Source organism: Seriola aureovittata, chromosome 24, assembly GCF_021018895.1.
Source record: "Seriola aureovittata isolate HTS-2021-v1 ecotype China chromosome 24, ASM2101889v1, whole genome shotgun sequence".
In the NCBI taxonomy this organism is placed as follows: Eukaryota; Metazoa; Chordata; class Actinopteri; order Carangiformes; family Carangidae; genus Seriola; species Seriola aureovittata.
The window spans coordinates 1879950-1898949 of NC_079387.1; the positions used below are offsets into that span (position 1 = coordinate 1879950).

Below are 19000 nucleotides of genomic sequence, written 5' to 3' on the forward strand. Positions count from 1 at the left end.
CCTGAGACGCCGGCCAGATGGCTTCAAACCGAACTACCCGGACGATGTGAGTACGGCTGGAAGGCACACATGCTGTCAAACACACTGAGGCTCGCCCACTTACATGTTCACTTGCGATACACAAACACAACCTTTTGTCTCGGCTGGCCGTCGAATCAGCAAACGTATTTCTCTTTAATTCATACTAAGAAATCAGAAGAAGAAAGTAGAAACACATCGTGTCATATTTTAAACAAATTTGGGAAAGTGAAGAGGAAGTAAACCAACCAACCAACCAACCAACCAACCAACCAACCAACCAACCCCCCCCCCCCCCCCCCCTCTGTAAAAAAGCGCCACAGAGGTGATAATCAGACAGATAATCAGCTGCCGCCTCTGCTCCGGAAGATGGAGCGAGGTGATAGTGTGAACGTGTGTTTTATGACATAACTGTCTGTTGGGTCTGAGCTCTATTAGTAACTGGAAATCATTAGTACTCGGCCTCACACGGGCGGCACCATTATGTTAACAGTACTCTACCTCATGAGCTGGACACCAAATGTGTTAGATTTCGGTTGTTTATCAATTTATTGGCTATCACAAATTAAGGAAATATTAATATTAAAAATATTAATATTAAATAATATCTTTAAAATGAATTAAAGTTCACGGGGCACCAGCCTAAACTAATAGGCAAAATAGCCAATATGGTTTTAGTCTCAATTTATTACCATTAATCTGGAACTTTGATTAACCATTAGCTTACTAACTATTACCAAATTACCAAATCAATAGTAAGTTACAGTTGAAGGATCGGAATTCTACCGAGTAGAGGTTGGCGATATCCACGCTTGTGCAACATTAAACACACCAGTAGTTATACTTAAAAGGCATTTATTTACAATGGAGCAGAGTAAAGTACAATGTCTAATCTAGCATATACAGGTGTGTGTGTGTGTGTGTGTGTGTGTGTGTGTGTGTGTGTGTGTGTGTGTGTGTGTGTGTGTGTGTGTGTGTCTGTGGGGACACAGACAAAGGCAAGATGGCCGACTCAAAGTGGTCACTGTGACCACATGACCTGAACAAAGAAGACTACAAAGATGGCGGTAAACAAAGAAACTACTAAAATGGCCGCTGAGACCACCTAGTGTGTGTGAGAGGGAGGGTGTGAGTTTCTTTGTTAGCCTAGCTCATGTAATCTAATGGTACCAGGTTAGAGGGGGAAGGTTAGCTTCATGCAGGTTCTAGGACTGAGACGTACTGCTATGTGTGTGAACATACGAGTACTCGATTAACTGTATGACTGACCACAACCTAAGCAAACATTACAACAACAAGACATCAATCAACAAGTACATTAACAAGTTAAGGCTTCTGCTGATTAGCTATGCTGTGCTGTGCTATGCTGTGCTGGGAGAGGTTAGGCCCAGTCCGTTAACGTTACCCGATCCTTGGAACAAGCAAAGAGGTCCTTTCCAGTGGTTTGTAAAATCCAGTGAGTTTGGGGGGTTTCCTGGTGGAATAAAGTCCTGTCTGGCTGTGTTGCTTGCTGGTATCTCCTTTGTTCCCCTCACAGAGTTAGCTGGTCCATGCTAACTCTGCTACGACTCCTGTTGCTTGGAAAATCAGCCGGCCTTGTGTCGTAGCCGCTGATTCTGAAGAGGATTTGGTTCACTCACAGTTAATCCGAAGCAGGTCGCTGTTGTGGAGGAGAAGAGTGTTTGCAGGCTGCTGGTTGCAGGCCGGCGAGAGAGCTAGTTTCTCAGGTAGCAGAGCTGACCTGGGCTGGGGCCTTGTTGCCCTTTGAAGAACCGAGAGGAGAGGGCTGGAGCTGCTCTCCGGAGCGAGCCAAGAAGGGAAGAGAGAGAGAGAGAAGGGGTCTAGAAGACTGGTTTTGTTTGTGACACCTTAGGGGGTCACATGTCACACGCTGGCCCACACTGGCTGGCCAGTGGGGTCCATGGGGGGGAAGGGTCATCCCCAGGTGTGAACCGTGAGGAACTGTGGGTTGTGAATTCCTTTGTCCAGTGGAGCAAAGAAACATTTGGTCTATTGAATGACTGAGTCCCAACATGTGGGAGTCATCTGAAATCACGTCTGTAATCGTTTGTTAATCTCTTGTTTTCTGCCGTTTCTGTTCTTTAAGTGCAAGTGAAGGAAGCAATGATGCGTTTTAGAGAAATTAAATGAGCTCTTTACACCTTTTTAGTTATTGTTTGGCTTTATTCTGACAGGTGCAGTGAGAGAGACAGGAAAGTCAGTCAACTTGCATTGGAAAAGCATCAATTTAAAGCTGCAGGTTTAATTTTACTGTGACTTTAGATGTGACTTTCTGAAACTCTCTCCCTGACCTCTTACTGCTCTCGACTCTCCGCCTAATCACACGTGACTTGGCAGCACGTAACACAGTTCACACAACGAGAGACTTCGACGTCGGGTCGGTGTCTGTTGAATCCAGAACACAGGTCAAATGTGGATCTTGCAAACTCAATGTACATATCTGTCGACGGTGGGGGAGATAATTAGTGTGCGATGGCGGTGAAGGGATAGAGACAGAGATCCGAAGTGGATAATCTAATGAAAGAGGCCGTGGACACCCATCGTAGATGTAGAGAAACTACCCACTGAGCAAAAAGTGGTCCAAAACACGTCAAAAAGACGTGATATCCGAACATCCAGAAGACGTTCTCAGAGGAGCCAGAATGAAAGTTTATAATACGTCTTTCCCGGACGTTGTAAAGATGTCTTTCCCGGACGTTTTAAAGATGTCTTTTCTAGACGTCGTATAGATGTCATAAAAGTACGTGTTAAAGACGTGATATCGGAACATCCAGAAGACGTCCTCAGAGGAGCCAGAATGAAAGTTTTTAATACGTCTTTTCCGGACGTTTTAAAGATGTCATAAAAGTACGTGTTAAAGACACAATTATTGGACATCCAGAAGACAATATCCATGAGGGCAATATAGGCCACATCTTTTCAGGACATTAAACGTTAAAAATTCAAACTTGGTCACTAATGAGAACAGCTTATAAAAGTAGTACCCTTCACTGACATGAATGAAATGCACACACTACAATTAACCACTACTGTCCCGTACTGATTAGATGAGTGATGACCAGAGTTGCTAATCAGATATTAAAAAATGGATAAACGTTAAAGATAATTAGTATAAAGTTCCACTGTCCTCAAATGGACACAAACATAAAAAGTGAAGAATGCATGTTTGAGCAGAAATAGACAACTTGGATCTGTGTGTGACAGTGAGTGAGTGAGTGAGTGAGTGAGCATTCATTCTTATATGATATGATATAGTATCACTTTCCGTTTGATCATCAATGACTCGACAGTTGTCGACACACAGTATCCATATTTGTCTACAACACATAAAAGTGTTGGACTTCATTAATTATCGAAGTGAACATCTAATAGTTACAACCTCCCCACTGGGGTGAGCTGTAACACTGCTGGGGATAGATGTAAGGATGACAGGTAATTAGCCGATTTAAGATTCACACTATCCAATTTTATTCAAGAGCTTTGATGAAAAGCCACGAACACATTTAAAATACATTGTACAACAGTGAACATTGAATAAAACGAAAATAACAAAACTATAAATATATAAAAGTATTTAAAATTAGAAAAGAGTAAAAATTCAGTTGCTAACGAGACCTAATTGTAACCTCCTCCAACTCGTCCCGGGGCATGCTTCAAGCGATCCGCAGCTGCAGATCTGATTTGCGCCTCCGTCGCAGCAGAATCCCATTGCATAACAGCAGCTAAAATAAAAAAGAATAATATCAAAAAACAACCAACAAAAAAATCATGTGAATACATCCTCAGAGGAGCCAAATTGAAAGCCCGTGTCAATACGTAATGATGCTACTGTTCAGAGGCCCGTGTCAGAAAGCAGGTTTATAGTGAAAACTCTGAGTCTGTTAACCCTAAATGAGGGAAACTGGGCTTTCCATTTCAGAAAGGGAGGAAAATCACACCTGAGAAACTGAAGTAAGTTAACCTCTGAGTATGACTATGGTAACTGAATCTATGAACCTAACCTTGTCAGGTTTCTTCAATGAACCTTGAGTTTCTCTCCGTCTCCGTATTTTGTAAATGGCTAAAATAAATGAGATTTTTAACATTTATGTGAAAACTTTTTTTTATATCTAAATTTCTGTATGAACAACCATTTCCATCAACTATTACTCATGTGGCACATTGTGTTAGCTAATCCAAGTTTGTACTGTCCTGATGCACGAATAACAAGACAAGTACATCAAGAGTCTCTAGTTTAAGAAGCACATGCTTCATGGGTCCTCCATTTGCAGCTTCATTAATTGACCCTTTGCTAAGCACCTCCCTTAAAAAACTAAGACGTCTCGAAATTAATAGTAAGTTACTTATGTTTAAACTTTAAGTCGAGTCACTGTGTCGTAGGCTACTTGAGCACAAGAAATACCAGTAACATTAATTGCTAGGCAGAGACACGTTCTGACGTATTGATATCTTTTAGCATTTTGTGATCGAACGCCCTATACCCGACTATCCCAGTCCTGTGACCGCTCTCCCTTCGTAAATGTATGTTTGTGGAGTTTGGATCACACGGCAGACATTTGTCAAATGCAGCGCAACTGAAATGATGGTGGAGGACTGCTTTACATATCATTATGGTTAAGAAAACGTGGTCCGTGGGGTGTGAAGTCTCTGTTGCCGATAAAGTGCATGGCTCCATTTAGTCACATTTTGCAACCATTTTACTGTAACAGTTACTGTATCCACAAGGTACGCGCTGCCCTTCTTTCACTCAACAAGAGAAGGGGGATTGAGACGGTGCCTGAAGGTGCGCGGGTGGGACTCAGTCAGTCGTGATCAACAATGCTAGTTATCTGCATGCTGATTTTATATATACGATGAGTGGCTATACTTACATGCAGTGGACCTCTCCCTGCTGTATGACTTAGATGAACCTGAAAAGTCAACACCAGAATATTCAGTCAGTCACGATCAACAATGCTAGTTATCTGCATGTTGATTTAATTCTGTGGGGAAACAGTGTAGGTAGCTTGTATATTTTCTCATTTTAAAAGAAAATCACAACAATTTAATTCAAGCAATATAGAGAAAGTCTTCCACAAAGCTGAATGATAAACAAAATGTCGAGGACATGTCTTAATAGTGAACTTACCTGGTTGGCGGCTCTTCTTTTCTCTATGAAGATAGAAAAAACAAATTTATCATCAAGTGTATTAAGATGTCAGAAAAACATTTCGCATTAAAATGAATTGTTACATTCTACAATGGCGATGTTAAGTACAACAAATTAGACTAATAGCTACATGATGATACAAGAAAATAAAGTGAAACTGCAGACTGATCACATACAAAACTATATTAAAGGACCAGCCAGACAACTGAAAATACTGAATTATTCAAAATATTCTCTACAGAATAACCATGGTGGGGTTGATGACCATCTGTCAACTGTGCATGACCTCTGTAGGACACATAAGTCTAATTAAAGGAGGGCGTTAAAAGAACACAGCAGTAGTTAGGCATCGCAGCAGCTAATACTAGCTGAGGACTGTGGTAAACTGTGCACTCTCAAAATAGACAGCAGCGTGAGTTGTCTGCGTTGAGTCTGGAGAAGTTTAAGCTTTGCGACAGCCGGCTGTCACGGAAATTGAGGACGGGGGAGTTTGGAGTGGGCATGTCAGATCAGTAGAATTAAAACCACCATAATTTACAAAAAGATCACACCATCTGATAATTTAAAGATTATATGAAGATTTATATTATGACATCTAACATGACAATTTTAAGATTTCCAACTAAACACAAAGTTACTGTCTTATTTATGATAGGAATACTTCTTTCGACCTCATCTTCCTCAGGTGAAGAAGTAAACATACAGCTCGACATTCTCTACTTAAAAGATAATGTTCCCAGTCCGTCTCAATGAGTCATTACGAAATATTATATACTCTTACTGTCCCTTAGGCTAGCCCCTGCACATTCAGCTTGTCCAGTTCACACGGCCCATTCTAGCCAGCATAGGCTGGCTCTCACTAACTGTCACTCGCACACACGGCCAGCCTCTGGCCTTAAATATATGTAGAAAATCATATGAAAAACTATATTATTTTTCGTACTAAAACAAATTAAATTATTCATCAAGGGAAAAGTCTGATATGAAGCCTACCGCACTCCCATTTAAAATGGATAACATTAGCTTTTGTGCATCCAAAAAAAGCAGATTTTGAATTTAGGAATAAACAGCAATATAACGTTTTTAACCTGGATGCATAAAATAATAAGAGAGTTAGGAAGCACATTTCCTCTAACTGCAAAACGACCTGATCTGTAAATGTTGCCTGTAGTCACAACCAAGTTAACCTAACGGCCCAAGTGGCGCTAACGTTATACGAAGCGGTTTGCTAGCAGGCGCCAAAAAAAAAAAATTCTAGCAAACGTTGTTTTCCAAGTCGTATGTACAAAATGAGACTTGATAAATTGCCTAACAATGTCATGCGTGTTTTACAAAGACTTTCGTTTTAGGGTTTTATGGAAGTTTAGTTTAATTTTCTGCACGAGCCGAGTAACTGCCAAGTCCACTGTGTGATTGTACAATTCCTTGCAGACTTCATATCCATCCGTGCGACAGCACTACAGAAAACTTTCCTGGCAAGTTGGCTCGATTAAAAAAGCAATGTCATTTCATAAAAGGTCGAAGTAGTCGTTAAAGGCAATGTTAACCGCTACGAGTCCCAATTAAATGATTAATCACCACTATAAAAGTAGAACTACTTTCACAGCGGAAGGATATCAGTCTGGTAACAAGAACGTGATTGGTTAATTCAACCGAACTTTATTAATACCGTACGACCTTACAGCCAAAAATGTTTTAAATACCAAACCACAGAGACAGTTGTTAAATAAAAAATATTCTATATTCTATAAAAAATGACAAATTATTATTATTAACAAACGGGGAATATGTGGATAAATAGATTAAATCAAGTTATTGATGTTAGGATGGCTGCCGGTACTGCATACGGAAAAGGTTTTTTTTTGTTTTTAATCTCTGAATCCGGAGGCAAAACCTGCCCAAATCAGGAATAACTCCTCAACCATATGGCCTATATTCATTATTCTGGTCACTTTTGAAAGAAGCTAACATGAATCCATGGTATTTAAACCATTTCTATAGAGTCAAGATGCAACGAAGGAATTTTTTTATCCTTGCCTTGTAAAAATGCACTGTAACAATAAAGCACTATAACCATTAACCAAGGTCCAGTAGCCAATTTTTCTGCTGAATTTGTTTTCCAACTCCTATACAACAATTGTAACTGTAAACCTGATGGAAATACACCAAAATGCAACATTTATGATGAAAATATATATATTTTCCCAGGTACTCAGGTTTTGGCTTAGCCTCTGTGATTTTGAATTCAAACTACTATTTATTTGCATGGCAACAAGTTGCGAGTAACATAAACCTCCAAAAATCATTGAAGTATTACTAAAAACAATGAATATTGCTGAGTATTGGTTCATTTTTAAGAAGTCTATGCTGTACAGGCAGATCAATGGAGAACAGCCATTGAAACCTCACTCTTCATGACAAAAAAACAGCTCTAAGGGGCCTGCCTCGCCTCACTCAATGTCATTTATTAACTAATTCAGGCTGTCATATAGACGTCCAGATTGTGGCCTCTCAGAACGTCTATTTTCAACTAGTTCTGTCTGTAAGTAGACGTCCAAAATCGGGCCAGGCTGGACTACTTCACTCAATGTCATTTATCGAATAGTTCTGGCTGTCATATAGACGTCCAGATTGTGGCCTGGACGGACGGACGTGATATCGACTAGAATTGGACGTCCACAGACGTTGCTTGCTCAGAACAGCTCCTTATATGAGGAGACAGAGAGGCTTGGACCAATGAGTTAGCTGCTGCTGCTTAGCATTACCAGTGAGTCACTGGTCTGAAGCAAAAGCAAGTTACAGTATAATAAGAGAGTGGTTTTGAAACATTACAGCGAGGATATCACTGTGTCAAGCTCAGTGTTTCACCTCCGCTCTGAGTCAAAGATAAGAATCACATACCTGCATTAATCACCATGTCACCAAGACTCAACATTAGATTTTTTCAAGAAGCTTCATCCACATATGACGGGACTTTTTTGATGTTCATCTGAAACTTTTCGTAAAACAAGAAGCAGAAGTAGTTTACAGGAAATGTGGTCTGAGATGGAGATTCCCCCGCGGCCTCCTGTCGGTTAATATGACGTAGTTGCATCGAATGAAAACAAGCTGCGCGTCGAATCTGCAGTGCTCAGTTCGAGCGTCAGTGATGTGGCCCCCGTGTGTCCCGAGACCTGTCCGTCGGTCCAGTCCTTTCTCCTCCACGGACACGCGCAGCTGAAGACGGGGATGCAGACTCAGGACCGACACCTCTTCCTGTTCACCGACATCCCGGTCATCGCCAAAGCCAAGTAAAGCACGAGTTTAGGAACATTTTGGCTGCTGCTCGTGTCATTCACCGCTGAAGTAGGTTAATACCTGGGTCTAAGGTTAAAATTAGAGCGTGTGTGTGTGTGTGTGTGTGTGTGAGATGTGGACGGCAGGCTGCACGGACGAGGTGTGTGAGGGAAGCACCAACCCCGACAGGAGCTTTGTCATTGGCTGGCCCACCTCCAACTGTGTTGCAACGTTTAGGTAACACACACACACACACACACACACACACACACACACACACACACACACAGGCTGTAATTACATGTGATGTTCTTTGATGTTTCTACTTCATGTTCCCCTCAGCTCCACAGAACAGAAAGAGAGATGGCTCTCCACCCTCAGAAGGTAAACTCTGCCTTCACACATCAGCATGAAGTACTGAGTGTGTGTGTGTGTGTGTGTGTGTGTGTCAGGACAAATCTCACCACTTTGTTTTTCTCTGCAGTCGGATAAAAGAAGAGAAAGAGAAGGAGGAGCCTAAGACCATCCCTCTGAGAGTGTATGGGAAGGGAATCAACACTTTTGCTGTTGTAAGTTTATTTAAATGTTTATCCTCCATCTTTTGTGTGTGCGTGCGTGCGTGCGGTGATACTTTCCCTGCAGTGTAAAGTGATGTCCTGTTGATGCTGTATGTGAATGTCTCCTCCCATTAGACCAAGACGCTTCCTGTCAGCAACTCAGACTCGACCAATGAGGTGATCCGACTGGCTCTGCGGCAGTTCGGCATCATAGTGAGTATCGAGACTCTTAGTGCTTAATCATATTTAATTGATAGAAAGTTAACCACTTTTGAAAACATGAAATCTAAAGATGCAACTTGACACAGTGTTGATAATTAAAAAACATTAGCTGCATGTTCTTTATGAGTCATCTTAGCACCAACCACCTGCCTTTCTATGAAATTGAAGAATGTTGTAATATAAATATAGATATCAATATCTTACACCAAATTATTATCAATAAAAAAAGGAACAAAGAAGTCTGAGTGTTCAACTTCCGCTCTGAGTTGAGTTAAAATCAGGACTCGGGGCCGTAGCAGTGATTTGAAGACTGTAGCATTGAGATTGGCTCGTCACTAATTTATTTGAGGGTACGTTAGTCCATTTTATTTAGATTGAAACTATATGTTTTTACAAAGAAGCAAAACGTACCGGTGTATTCCTCTCAACCGTAAAGTACCGCAGTCAGCGCGGCCGACCATATACGTGGTAATTCTTCCTCGATCTCCCAAAGCCGTCTGGTAACCTAGGGTGAATTCCAAATGGTAAATGCTACGGTTTATTATAAATGTAATGTAATGTAATGAAAAGAAATGAGTGATTAGTGCGTCTAGTGAGAATGCTACCTGTGGTATCGGATGTTCTCAGCTTCTGCGGGCACGGTTGCACAGTTTCCGCAGGGGCACCTGTCCAAAATATAGAGGAAAAATGGAAACGTTGACCAGAATATAAAGCTTATTAAATTCAAAAATTCACTCACAGACAGTGGAGCTAAGGTGGGTAAGAAGTAAGCTTGGCTACATATCAAACATGTCACTTATTGCATATAATGTGGAGCTTGACAACAGTGTAGTGTAGAAAACTGCACAGTTCAGTCTTTGACTAAAGATAATGTTGCTGACAGACACGATTATGCTGATTGACAGCTTTTATTGTAATGCTCAAAATAAATTGACTACATAAAGGAAGATGTCACGATGAGCATCTCTGCTCAAAACACGGATAAAAATGAATAAAATCAAAACGATTTACTTTGTCAGCATCTATTAAAGTATCTTACTGGACTTGACATTGAACACCTGTAGCAAACATTTTCACAGACTGTAAAAAGTATATCTAAGGAGGCACAATTCACAATAGTGCTTATTTACCAAGAGTGATGACGAGACAGTATATTATGTTGTTGTTGTTGTTGTTGTTGTTTTTTTTGTTAAAAATCAGTGTTTGTGTAGTTATTGGTTGTTTTATTTTTGGAGCCTCTCTGTGTTTTTTCAGACATCCGGTGGAAGTTTAAGGGCACTACATTGTTTGTTTGTTTGTTTGTTTGTTTACTTACTAAAACATCAATGTTTTAAATAGTGCGTGTGTGTGTGTGTGTGTGTGTGTGTGTGTGTGTGTGTGTGAGAGAGAGAGGACTTGAGGCCTCGTGACGCCGATAGGAAACGTCCAGTGGAGCGTGTGGAGAACACGGTGAGGACGGGAGCCGCAGGGAGAGATCCGCATAGACGGCGTCCTGACGTCAGAGATCGGCCTCCACGACCTGCGTCAGAGGATGTCCGTCATTCCCCAGGTAGAGATGACGCGTGGGTATTTAATTTTTTGAACATGCTTGTTAGAATTGAGCAATGTTATTATCGAACAGGGGCTGAAGCTGCGATTGAGTTTGTGTATTTATTTCTGTTTGGACTCCTGCGTGTTTTTAACAGCTGCAATGAAGTGAAGAAATAAGCAGAAACCCGGTCAGTTTTGTTTCCTGTTAGTGTTGGAAAACTCCCGAGTTTTGATGTTTCTTTAGACGGCAGTACTGTGTTAAATGAAATAAAACATGGACTGAGTGCACAATAGCTACATTCAAATGCTGAATAAAAGCGATGGGGATTACAGGGGACAAAACCAAGCAAACATAGAAACTGACCATGAGGAGTCTGATTATTAAGAATGTGTATATTTATCATACTGTCTCACAATCAAGCAGTATGCATTATTTACACTATGTTTTTATGGCATTGTAATAAGGCAAAAAAATATGATATTATAGTTAGTTAGTTAGTAAGTAAGTAAGTAAGTAAGTAAGTAAGTAAGTAAGTAAGCCGAAGAGCAGGAGAAGCCCCACATGCTCAAGCTTGCCAGTTTTATGAAACATTTTGGAATTTTACTATATTAGATTATTACATATGAATATATTTCATTAGCTGCTGTCAAGTAAATGTCAGTAGGCAGGAAATGTATTCATTTAGTGATCCAATTTCTGTAATAATCTAATATAGTAAGAATCTTATGTTAGGAAAAGTAGTAAGCTGAGATTTCAACATACAACCAAACACCCCACTTAGTACAATCCGGGTTCCCCCTTGTATAAATCAAATCGGATTCAACCAACACCTGTTTGACAGTCTGACCTTACACCTCGGCTTGGACGGAGCTCGGACGCGAGCACACGCTACAAACATTTGGGTAAGTTCAATTCAATGAAATATCACGAAACAACTTTGTGTAGCTCTGCCATTAACTTCCAAATCATGTCAAAGGAAATCGTAGTAGTATTAATAATTGAAATGTAATTTCTCTGTTGACTTTCAAGCATCTGAACTGGTGATATCATTGATAGAAAATGTAGGAAAAGGCAAAGGAAAATCAAAACAAAGAGGGGAAGACGGCCTGCGGTGCTTTAGTCAGAAAGCGCTCCTCTGTTCATTCGGCAGCCTGGACAGAAGACATTGACAAAACATATGATATTTTCTGACAGTTAAGTGTGTCTTTGCTTGTGCAGTAGTTTGTTGCGGTGGCATGAGGAGGATGACATGGTCTTTGCTTCATTTATCCATTACCGCTTCTTCTTTCTTCATTTTATTCATGTATCTTAACATTCCAAATCTTCACTTATTCCTCTCTGGGCTGCAGCCTTTTCCGTATCTCGTTATCTTATCACCACCAATGACTTCAATCACTTCCAGGTACACAGTCAGTTTTTCGTTGGCGCAGCGGTTAGCGCTGTCGCCTCTCATCGAGAGGGTTCCCGGTTCGAGGCTCGGCCGTGCGATCTTTTTGCGTGGAGTTCGCATGTTCTCCCCGGGTACCTCAGTATAATATGTTTTAAAAATGTCATAGTGTAGTAAGGTACAGAACTTGGACAATCTTATATTATTGTTGTTGTTGTTGTTGTTGTTGTTGTTGTTGTTGTTGTTGTTATTTATTTATTTATATATATATATATATATTTTTTTTTTTGAACAAGGCCTGTTGGTTTTGTCTTGTTTCTTCTACAGGAGTCCTTGTAAGATGGTGGTGCTGATACCGGAGCCGCCCAGTTAAGTGTTACCTGATGTCAGGTGAGATAGAAGTCATTCAGTATATTGCATGTACAACTTCATGTGTTACATGAACTCTGTAGCTCTTAGTTTATTCACCATCTTACACTCGATGTCCTTACTGTGTCAGCTCACACTGAGATGTGTTTATGGTCCATTGGTTCTTTTGAACTGAGTGGAAATAGTTTTTTACTCTGCAGTAGGTGATGTAACAACATAGCCCCTGTCTTGTTTGTTTTTACTGCTAGAAGAAGAAGAAGCATGAGTATTTGAGATCAACAACCAAAGTCTACAGTCCTTGGCTTGTGTGAAACGTATGTATGTATCTTTGACTTGTGTGTGCTGTATTTGAGCTGTCTAGCAGTAGAAGTGACATGGATGAGAGGCAGTAAAGGTGCACACTGTGAAATGTCCAGTTCAGTGTATGTAGTGGCACCGTTGGTTTGCTGATGTTTGTTTGTTTGTTTGTTTTGTTGTGGTGTGGTAGGTCCAGCTGCTCATCAACTGTGAGATGGGGGAAGAGAAGTTTTGATGTATGAATACAGAGGGTCCAATTGGAGATGTCTTACTTCGAAGGACTATTTGGTGAGAACCGTGTCACACACTTACACGTGCATCATGTAGTATGAAGTGTGTGAGGGAACCAAAGATGTGAGCATGTTTGTGTTGTGATCTTTATGTGTCTGTGAGATAACGGAAGAGGAATCATTGTATTGAACATTGACAGTGGATGTAACAAGTGCTTGAATCTCATTTGGCTTGTGGTGTGGATGGAGTGATGCTGTTTGTTCAGGGCTCATACAGAGTGCAGGAGGCAGATAACTGATACGCAAGACTAAAGTCATGCTCCGAGAGGATTGTAGCTGTGGTGTCAAGGTGTTTGTGTTATTTTGTTCAGGTCATCTATATCACCCCCCCCCCCCCATATGTAAGTGACTTACTTTGTACTTTTATGTGAGAATATTTTGACAGTTTCCTTCTACTGTAGTATAATGGAGATGTTGCTTAAAAGTTCACGGTGTCTGCTGTCATTGTACAGAATGTGTAGTGGGTGAATGTAGTTCCAGAGGTAAAGTGACTTTTTCAGCTTTGTGCAAATTATCAAGTGTTGCTTGGAAGTGTTTACATACTTTCTCTGTTGCAAGAGGTTGACTTTGTTTGTATCGATGCAGGAGGATCCAATTAGGAGCGTCAACGAGGCGCAGCCCTGTGCAATTAGGAGTGTCACCGAGGCACCGCCCAGTGAGGAGATGCGATTGGCTGTTCACAGGTGTGAGCAATCAGCAGTGTGCTACTTGAGCAGCAGTGCCGGTGTGTCAGTCCTTGTGTGAAGACCGACGTGTGCTGTGTGTGTTTCATGGCTCACAGCAAACACCGAGGCCCTGCTAACTTCTTTCTCTGCTTCCTTCCTCACAGCAAACACCGAAGGCACGGGTGAAGATCTGCAGGGGCTGCTAGCTAACTCCTTTGTGTGGTAAGTGTTTTACCCTCATTGTCTGTGCCGTGTGTTTCATGGCTCACAGCAAACACCGAGGCCCTGCTAACCTCATTGTCTCTGCTTCCTTTCTCACAGCAAACACCGAAGACACGGGTGAAGGCTAACTTCTTTCTCCGGTAAGTCTTTTACCCTCATTGTCTGTACTGTGTGTTTCATGGCTCACAGCAAACACCGAGGCCCTGCTAACTTCTTTCTCTGCTTCCTTCCTCACAGCAAACGATGGCTTGGACAGCAAAAACTGAAGGCATGGGTGAAGACCTGCCCTGCTCCTTTCCTGTAAGTGTTTCTAACATTTGTTCACTCTGTCTACAGCAGGCGGCAGCCATTGCACTCATTGTCTCTGCCGTGTGTTTCATGGCTCACGGCAAACACCGAGGCCCTGCTAACTTCTTTCTCTGCTTCCTTCCTCACAGCAAACACCGAAGACATGGGTGAAGGCCAACTTCTTTCTCCGGTAAGTCTTTTACCCTCATTGCTCACAGCAAACACTGAGGACCTGCCCTGCTCCTTTCCTGTAAGTGTTTCTAACATTTGTTCACTCTGTCTACAGCAGGCGGCAGCCATTGCACTCATTGTCTCTGCTGTGTGCTTCATGGCTCACAGCTGTGTAGGATGAAGCAAAGACTGAAGGGTGCTCTCTGCAAACACTCTGGTAAGTCACTTCACATGTTGGCAAATACAACTGCTTTTATTTATGTATTGTTTGCAGGTGTGTTAAACCCAAATCATCTAATTACTATTTTTTTTTTTTTTTTTTTAAAGGAGCTGTGGTGTCACCAACAATGAAAGGTAAGTGTTGAAAAGCTGTAGGTAACACTATCACAAGCATTTACCTTCTGCCTTTTCCTCCACCAGCACCAAGAGCCCCTTGCTGATGACACCAAGCCCATTCCTGCTCACAAACCATGGGGGAAAGAGAAGAACCAACCAACCAACTGCTAATTGTGGTATGGAGATGTGTTACTAAGTCAAAAACAGCAACACTGCTAGATGCAACAACAGAGTATCTGACATGTACTTAAACGTAAGACTTTGGTTGCCGATTCCTAAGTATATCTTATGGGCAAAAGATATACTTAGGAATCAGCAACCAAAGTCTTATGTTTAAGTAGATGTCAGATACTCTGTTGTTGCATCTAGCAGTGTTGCTGTTTTTGACTTAGTATATTTAATAAAAATGTTTTCTTCAATAAAGTTCTTTTTTTTTTTTTTAATATATTTATTATAATATACAATGAGACAGAGACAGAGACAGAGACAGAGACAGAGACAGAGACAGAGACAGAGACAGAGACAGAGACAGAGACAGAGACAGAGACAGAGACAGAGACAGAGACAGAGACAGAGACAGAGACAGAGACAGAGACAGAGACAGAGACAGAGACAGAGACAGAGACAGAGACAGAGACAGAGACAGAGACAGAGACAGAGACAGAGACAGAGACAGAGACAGAGACAGAGACAGAGACAGAGACAGAGACAGAGACAGAGACAGAGACAGAGACAGAGACAGAGACAGAGACAGAGACAGAGACAGAGACAGAGACAGAGACAGAGACAAGACAGAGACAGAGACAGAGACAGAGACAGAGACAGAGACAGAGACAGAGACAGAGACAGAGACAGAGACAGAGACAGAGACAGAGACAGAGACAGAGACAGAGACAGAGACAGAGACAGAGACAGAGACAGAGACAGAGACAGAGACAGAGACAGAGACAGAGACAGAGACAGAGACAGAGACAGAGACAGAGACAGAGACAGAGACAGAGACAGAGACAGAGACAGAGACAGAGACAGAGACAGAGACAGAGACAGAGACAGAGACAGAGACAGAGACAGAGACAGAGACAGAGACAGAGACAGAGACAGAGACAGAGACAGAGACAGAGACAGAGACAGAGACAGAGACAGAGACAGAGACAGAGACAGAGACAGAGACAGAGACAGAGACAGAGACAGAGACAGAGACAGAGACAGAGACAGAGACAGAGACAGAGACAGAGACAGAGACAGAGACAGAGACAGAGACTGAGACAGAGACAGACAGAGACAGACAGAGACAGAGACAGAGACAGAGACAGAGACAGAGACAGAGACAGAGACAGAGACAGAGACAGAGACAGAGACAGAGACAGAGACAGAGACAGAGACAGAGACAGAGACAGAGACAGAGACAGAGACAGAGACAGAGACAGAGACAGAGACAGAGACAGAGACAGAGACAGAGACAGAGACAGAGACAGAGACAGAGACAGAGACAGAGACAGAGACAGAGACAGAGACAGAGACAGAGACAGAGACAGAGACAGAGACAGAGACAGAGACAGAGACAGAGACAGAGACAGAGACAGAGACAGAGACAGAGACAGAGACAGAGACAGAGACAGAGACAGAGACAGAGACAGAGACAGAGACAGAGACAGAGACAGAGACAGAGACAGAGACAGAGACAGACTAGTTCTTTCACCGCCACTCACTGAAAACACAAAGTAAGAGGTCATGTAAATAAAACACAACATACATTAAATATTTTATTAACACTAGTATATATATATGTAAAGTTTACTCACCACAGGCTCAACCATCATATATATATATACATACATGCATGCATGCAGATCACACGGCTCTCGTCGGTCCGGATTCAATCCACAGCAAGGAAAAAGAATATGACATGAAATAAAACACCCTTTTTGACAGATATTAATTAAATCATCTGCCACATGAATTTATTTATTTCACTAATAACTGGGAACAGCAAAACCAGACAAATTTATCTTTAAGTGTGAAAGTCCAACACATAAATCTCTTCTACACCGTCCAAACCCTGACAAGTTTGTCACAATTACGAGGGACTAATAAACCAAACAGGGAACCAATGACAGTAGGCGAGCAGTGGAGCAATACCATCGTACGACTCCACCGCAGCAACATTTCATACACGCTAAAAAGACAGCAGAGGGAGGCCTGTCTGATACCCGAACCGACCCACAATAAATAAACACATCTAACCTTTTGTAGCTCAGTGATTGATGAAAACGATCTCATTTTAATGCCTACCCATGTTCCTACACCATGTAGAAGGGTACTCTGCATCCAAGTCAGCGGCCGACAATAAGTCATTTGTAACCTTAACGCTACTACGGTGAGCTCTAAAATGTCAAACAAACTGAATGGAAAACCCACAAAAACGGTTTGAAATATCAGTCCTAACATTACTATTATAGCAGCACTTTACACAACAATATATCTAAATCATAACTCAATGATTGCAACCTAGGAGGTCATGATGTAACATTTGGATCAGTGTTTGTCTTTTTACAGAGACGGGAACATATCCAAAAATAAATACAAGTGCTTTACATAGAAAATAGCTGTTTGCTGCTGCTGCGTTAAGTTTCAAATCTGGTGTAAAGCCACTTTACTACATATACCTCCATCCGGGCGACAGCAGCTGACCGACGACACCTGGAAAACACAACAACAAAGACACAAAACTCAGCACTAGAGTCGTGCTTTAAAACATTAAGACGTACCAACTTATTATTTGCAGTATTAATGTGACTTGAATAAACCGGAACCACAAACTGCTATACCACCACATACATTTATTTGCGAGGGAAATAATTCACCCACGTGGAGCTACGCTGCAACATAAGGAAGCCTAAAGTATAGAGTTAGACATAAAACAAGCTCATTCATCACAAAACACACACTTACGCATGAAAACTGAAGTAAGTCAAAAGGTTTCGCATAAAGACAGTGCTAATGCTAAAGCGCGCAGCTAATCAGTTAGCCTTACCTTTGCGCCGCAGGTGCGTTCTGCGTCCAATCGGCAAATGTTTGACTGTGATTAACATCAGTCATTAGTACAGTTCTAATAACAACATTAAAGCATCATTGTGTAAACTCTTGATGCCGTCTCTGTTCGTCAATCTGACACGTGCACTTTCTCTTTTCATCACCGTCAGAGTCGTGTGAAGTGACAGAGACTCACATCAGGAGGACAAAGTTTAGCATCATTACGAGTCTCCAAAAGGTATGTATGGCTTAACAAATCACAGTAAGTGCTAAAAACAGTTAGCACAAATATCAATGAGCACATTACACAGCAACATATAAAACATGAACACCGGAAACCAAAATCATAGATTATTCATGATTATTTTCTCTCAATAAGGATTTTATTGCAAAATGGCAACTATTAGGAAAAACTCTACATAATCCATTTGATAATACATCTACAACTATTCAACAACTTGTTTAATAGGTCAGGGGCCCCGAGACAGCTGCAGATTCTCTGGGGGAGGATAAAGGGTTCAGACGCTTAATGGAGAAATAAGGCAATTTAGAAATTCTCCTTTACAAGGTATAATCCTGCATCCAAAGCGTTACTTGTGTTAGATTATTCCAGATTCATTCAAATGTATCAACTATAGTGTCTTTTAATATTTCTGTCTGAGGGATTTCTCTGAATCTTAATTACATCATAATATTTCTGTGTGGGATATGTGTGTTTTGTTGACAGACCCACCTCACATCGGCCTCTTTCTGCTGATTTCTGTAGTCGTGAATCACGTCGCTGCAGCCTCACGACGCCATCTAGAAACAGAGAAGAAGAGCCAATCAATGATGTACATTTGAGTCGACGTTCAGATGAATGATGTGTGTGAGCTGATGTGGACGTGAACTCGGCAGCACGGATCAGTGTCCGTTCTCTGACTCAAAGCTCTGTGTGTGTTAGAGACACACCACACTCTGCTGGACCGGGACCTGTTGCAAAGAGGCAGGCTGTAACTCACATGATAATATTGCTGTAGTTTAAATAGCTGTGTATCCAGAGGTTTATTAATGTGCTTCGTTTCAATTCCCTTAAATCCTCCTTTCCCTCTCACATCTCTTCCCTGCGTCTTCGTCCCTCCTACTGAAGACGTGAGAGATGATGAAGGAAAAGATGTGAGGAGACAAG

The 19000-nt window shown here is 41.5% G+C and overlaps 1 protein-coding gene and 2 long non-coding RNA genes across 11 annotated transcripts; 1 reads left to right on the plus strand and 2 right to left on the minus strand.

The window, feature by feature from the left end:
- On the plus strand, nucleotides 1-15057 carry LOC130165110 (rho GTPase-activating protein 20-like). Of its 9 annotated transcripts, XR_008826714.1 has the most exons (16): nucleotides 8598-8701; nucleotides 8807-8848; nucleotides 8949-9033; nucleotides 9157-9234; nucleotides 10630-10792; nucleotides 12489-12551; nucleotides 12779-12844; nucleotides 13018-13115; nucleotides 13703-13800; nucleotides 13947-14004; nucleotides 14104-14144; nucleotides 14242-14304; nucleotides 14442-14482; nucleotides 14579-14680; nucleotides 14791-14817; nucleotides 14884-15057. XR_008826714.1 is itself a non-coding variant. In XM_056370042.1 (7 exons), the coding sequence occupies exons 1-6, from the start codon at nucleotides 8598-8600 to the stop codon at nucleotides 12512-12514; spliced, it is 498 nt and encodes a 165-aa protein (XP_056226017.1). In that variant the 3' UTR covers nucleotides 12515-12551; nucleotides 12779-12991. The 9 variants fall into 9 exon arrangements, 4 of the variants coding, with proteins under 4 accessions (XP_056226015.1, XP_056226013.1, XP_056226017.1 ...); XR_008826712.1 differs by having other exon boundaries at nucleotides 12779-12848; nucleotides 14791-15057; XR_008826711.1 differs by having other exon boundaries at nucleotides 13703-13841; nucleotides 14791-15057.
- On the minus strand, nucleotides 3484-8610 carry LOC130165111 (uncharacterized). Its single transcript, XR_008826715.1, has 4 exons — nucleotides 8090-8610; nucleotides 5168-5190; nucleotides 4911-4949; nucleotides 3484-3761 (listed from the first exon to the last, which is right to left on the minus strand). It is a non-coding gene; the product is annotated as an uncharacterized LOC130165111 (long non-coding RNA).
- Nucleotides 15058-16351: 1294 nt separating the features above from the next.
- On the minus strand, nucleotides 16352-18794 carry LOC130165522 (uncharacterized). Its single transcript, XR_008826820.1, has 3 exons — nucleotides 18566-18794; nucleotides 16602-17499; nucleotides 16352-16507 (listed from the first exon to the last, which is right to left on the minus strand). It is a non-coding gene; the product is annotated as an uncharacterized LOC130165522 (long non-coding RNA).
- Between the last annotated feature and the right edge of the window lie 206 nt (nucleotides 18795-19000).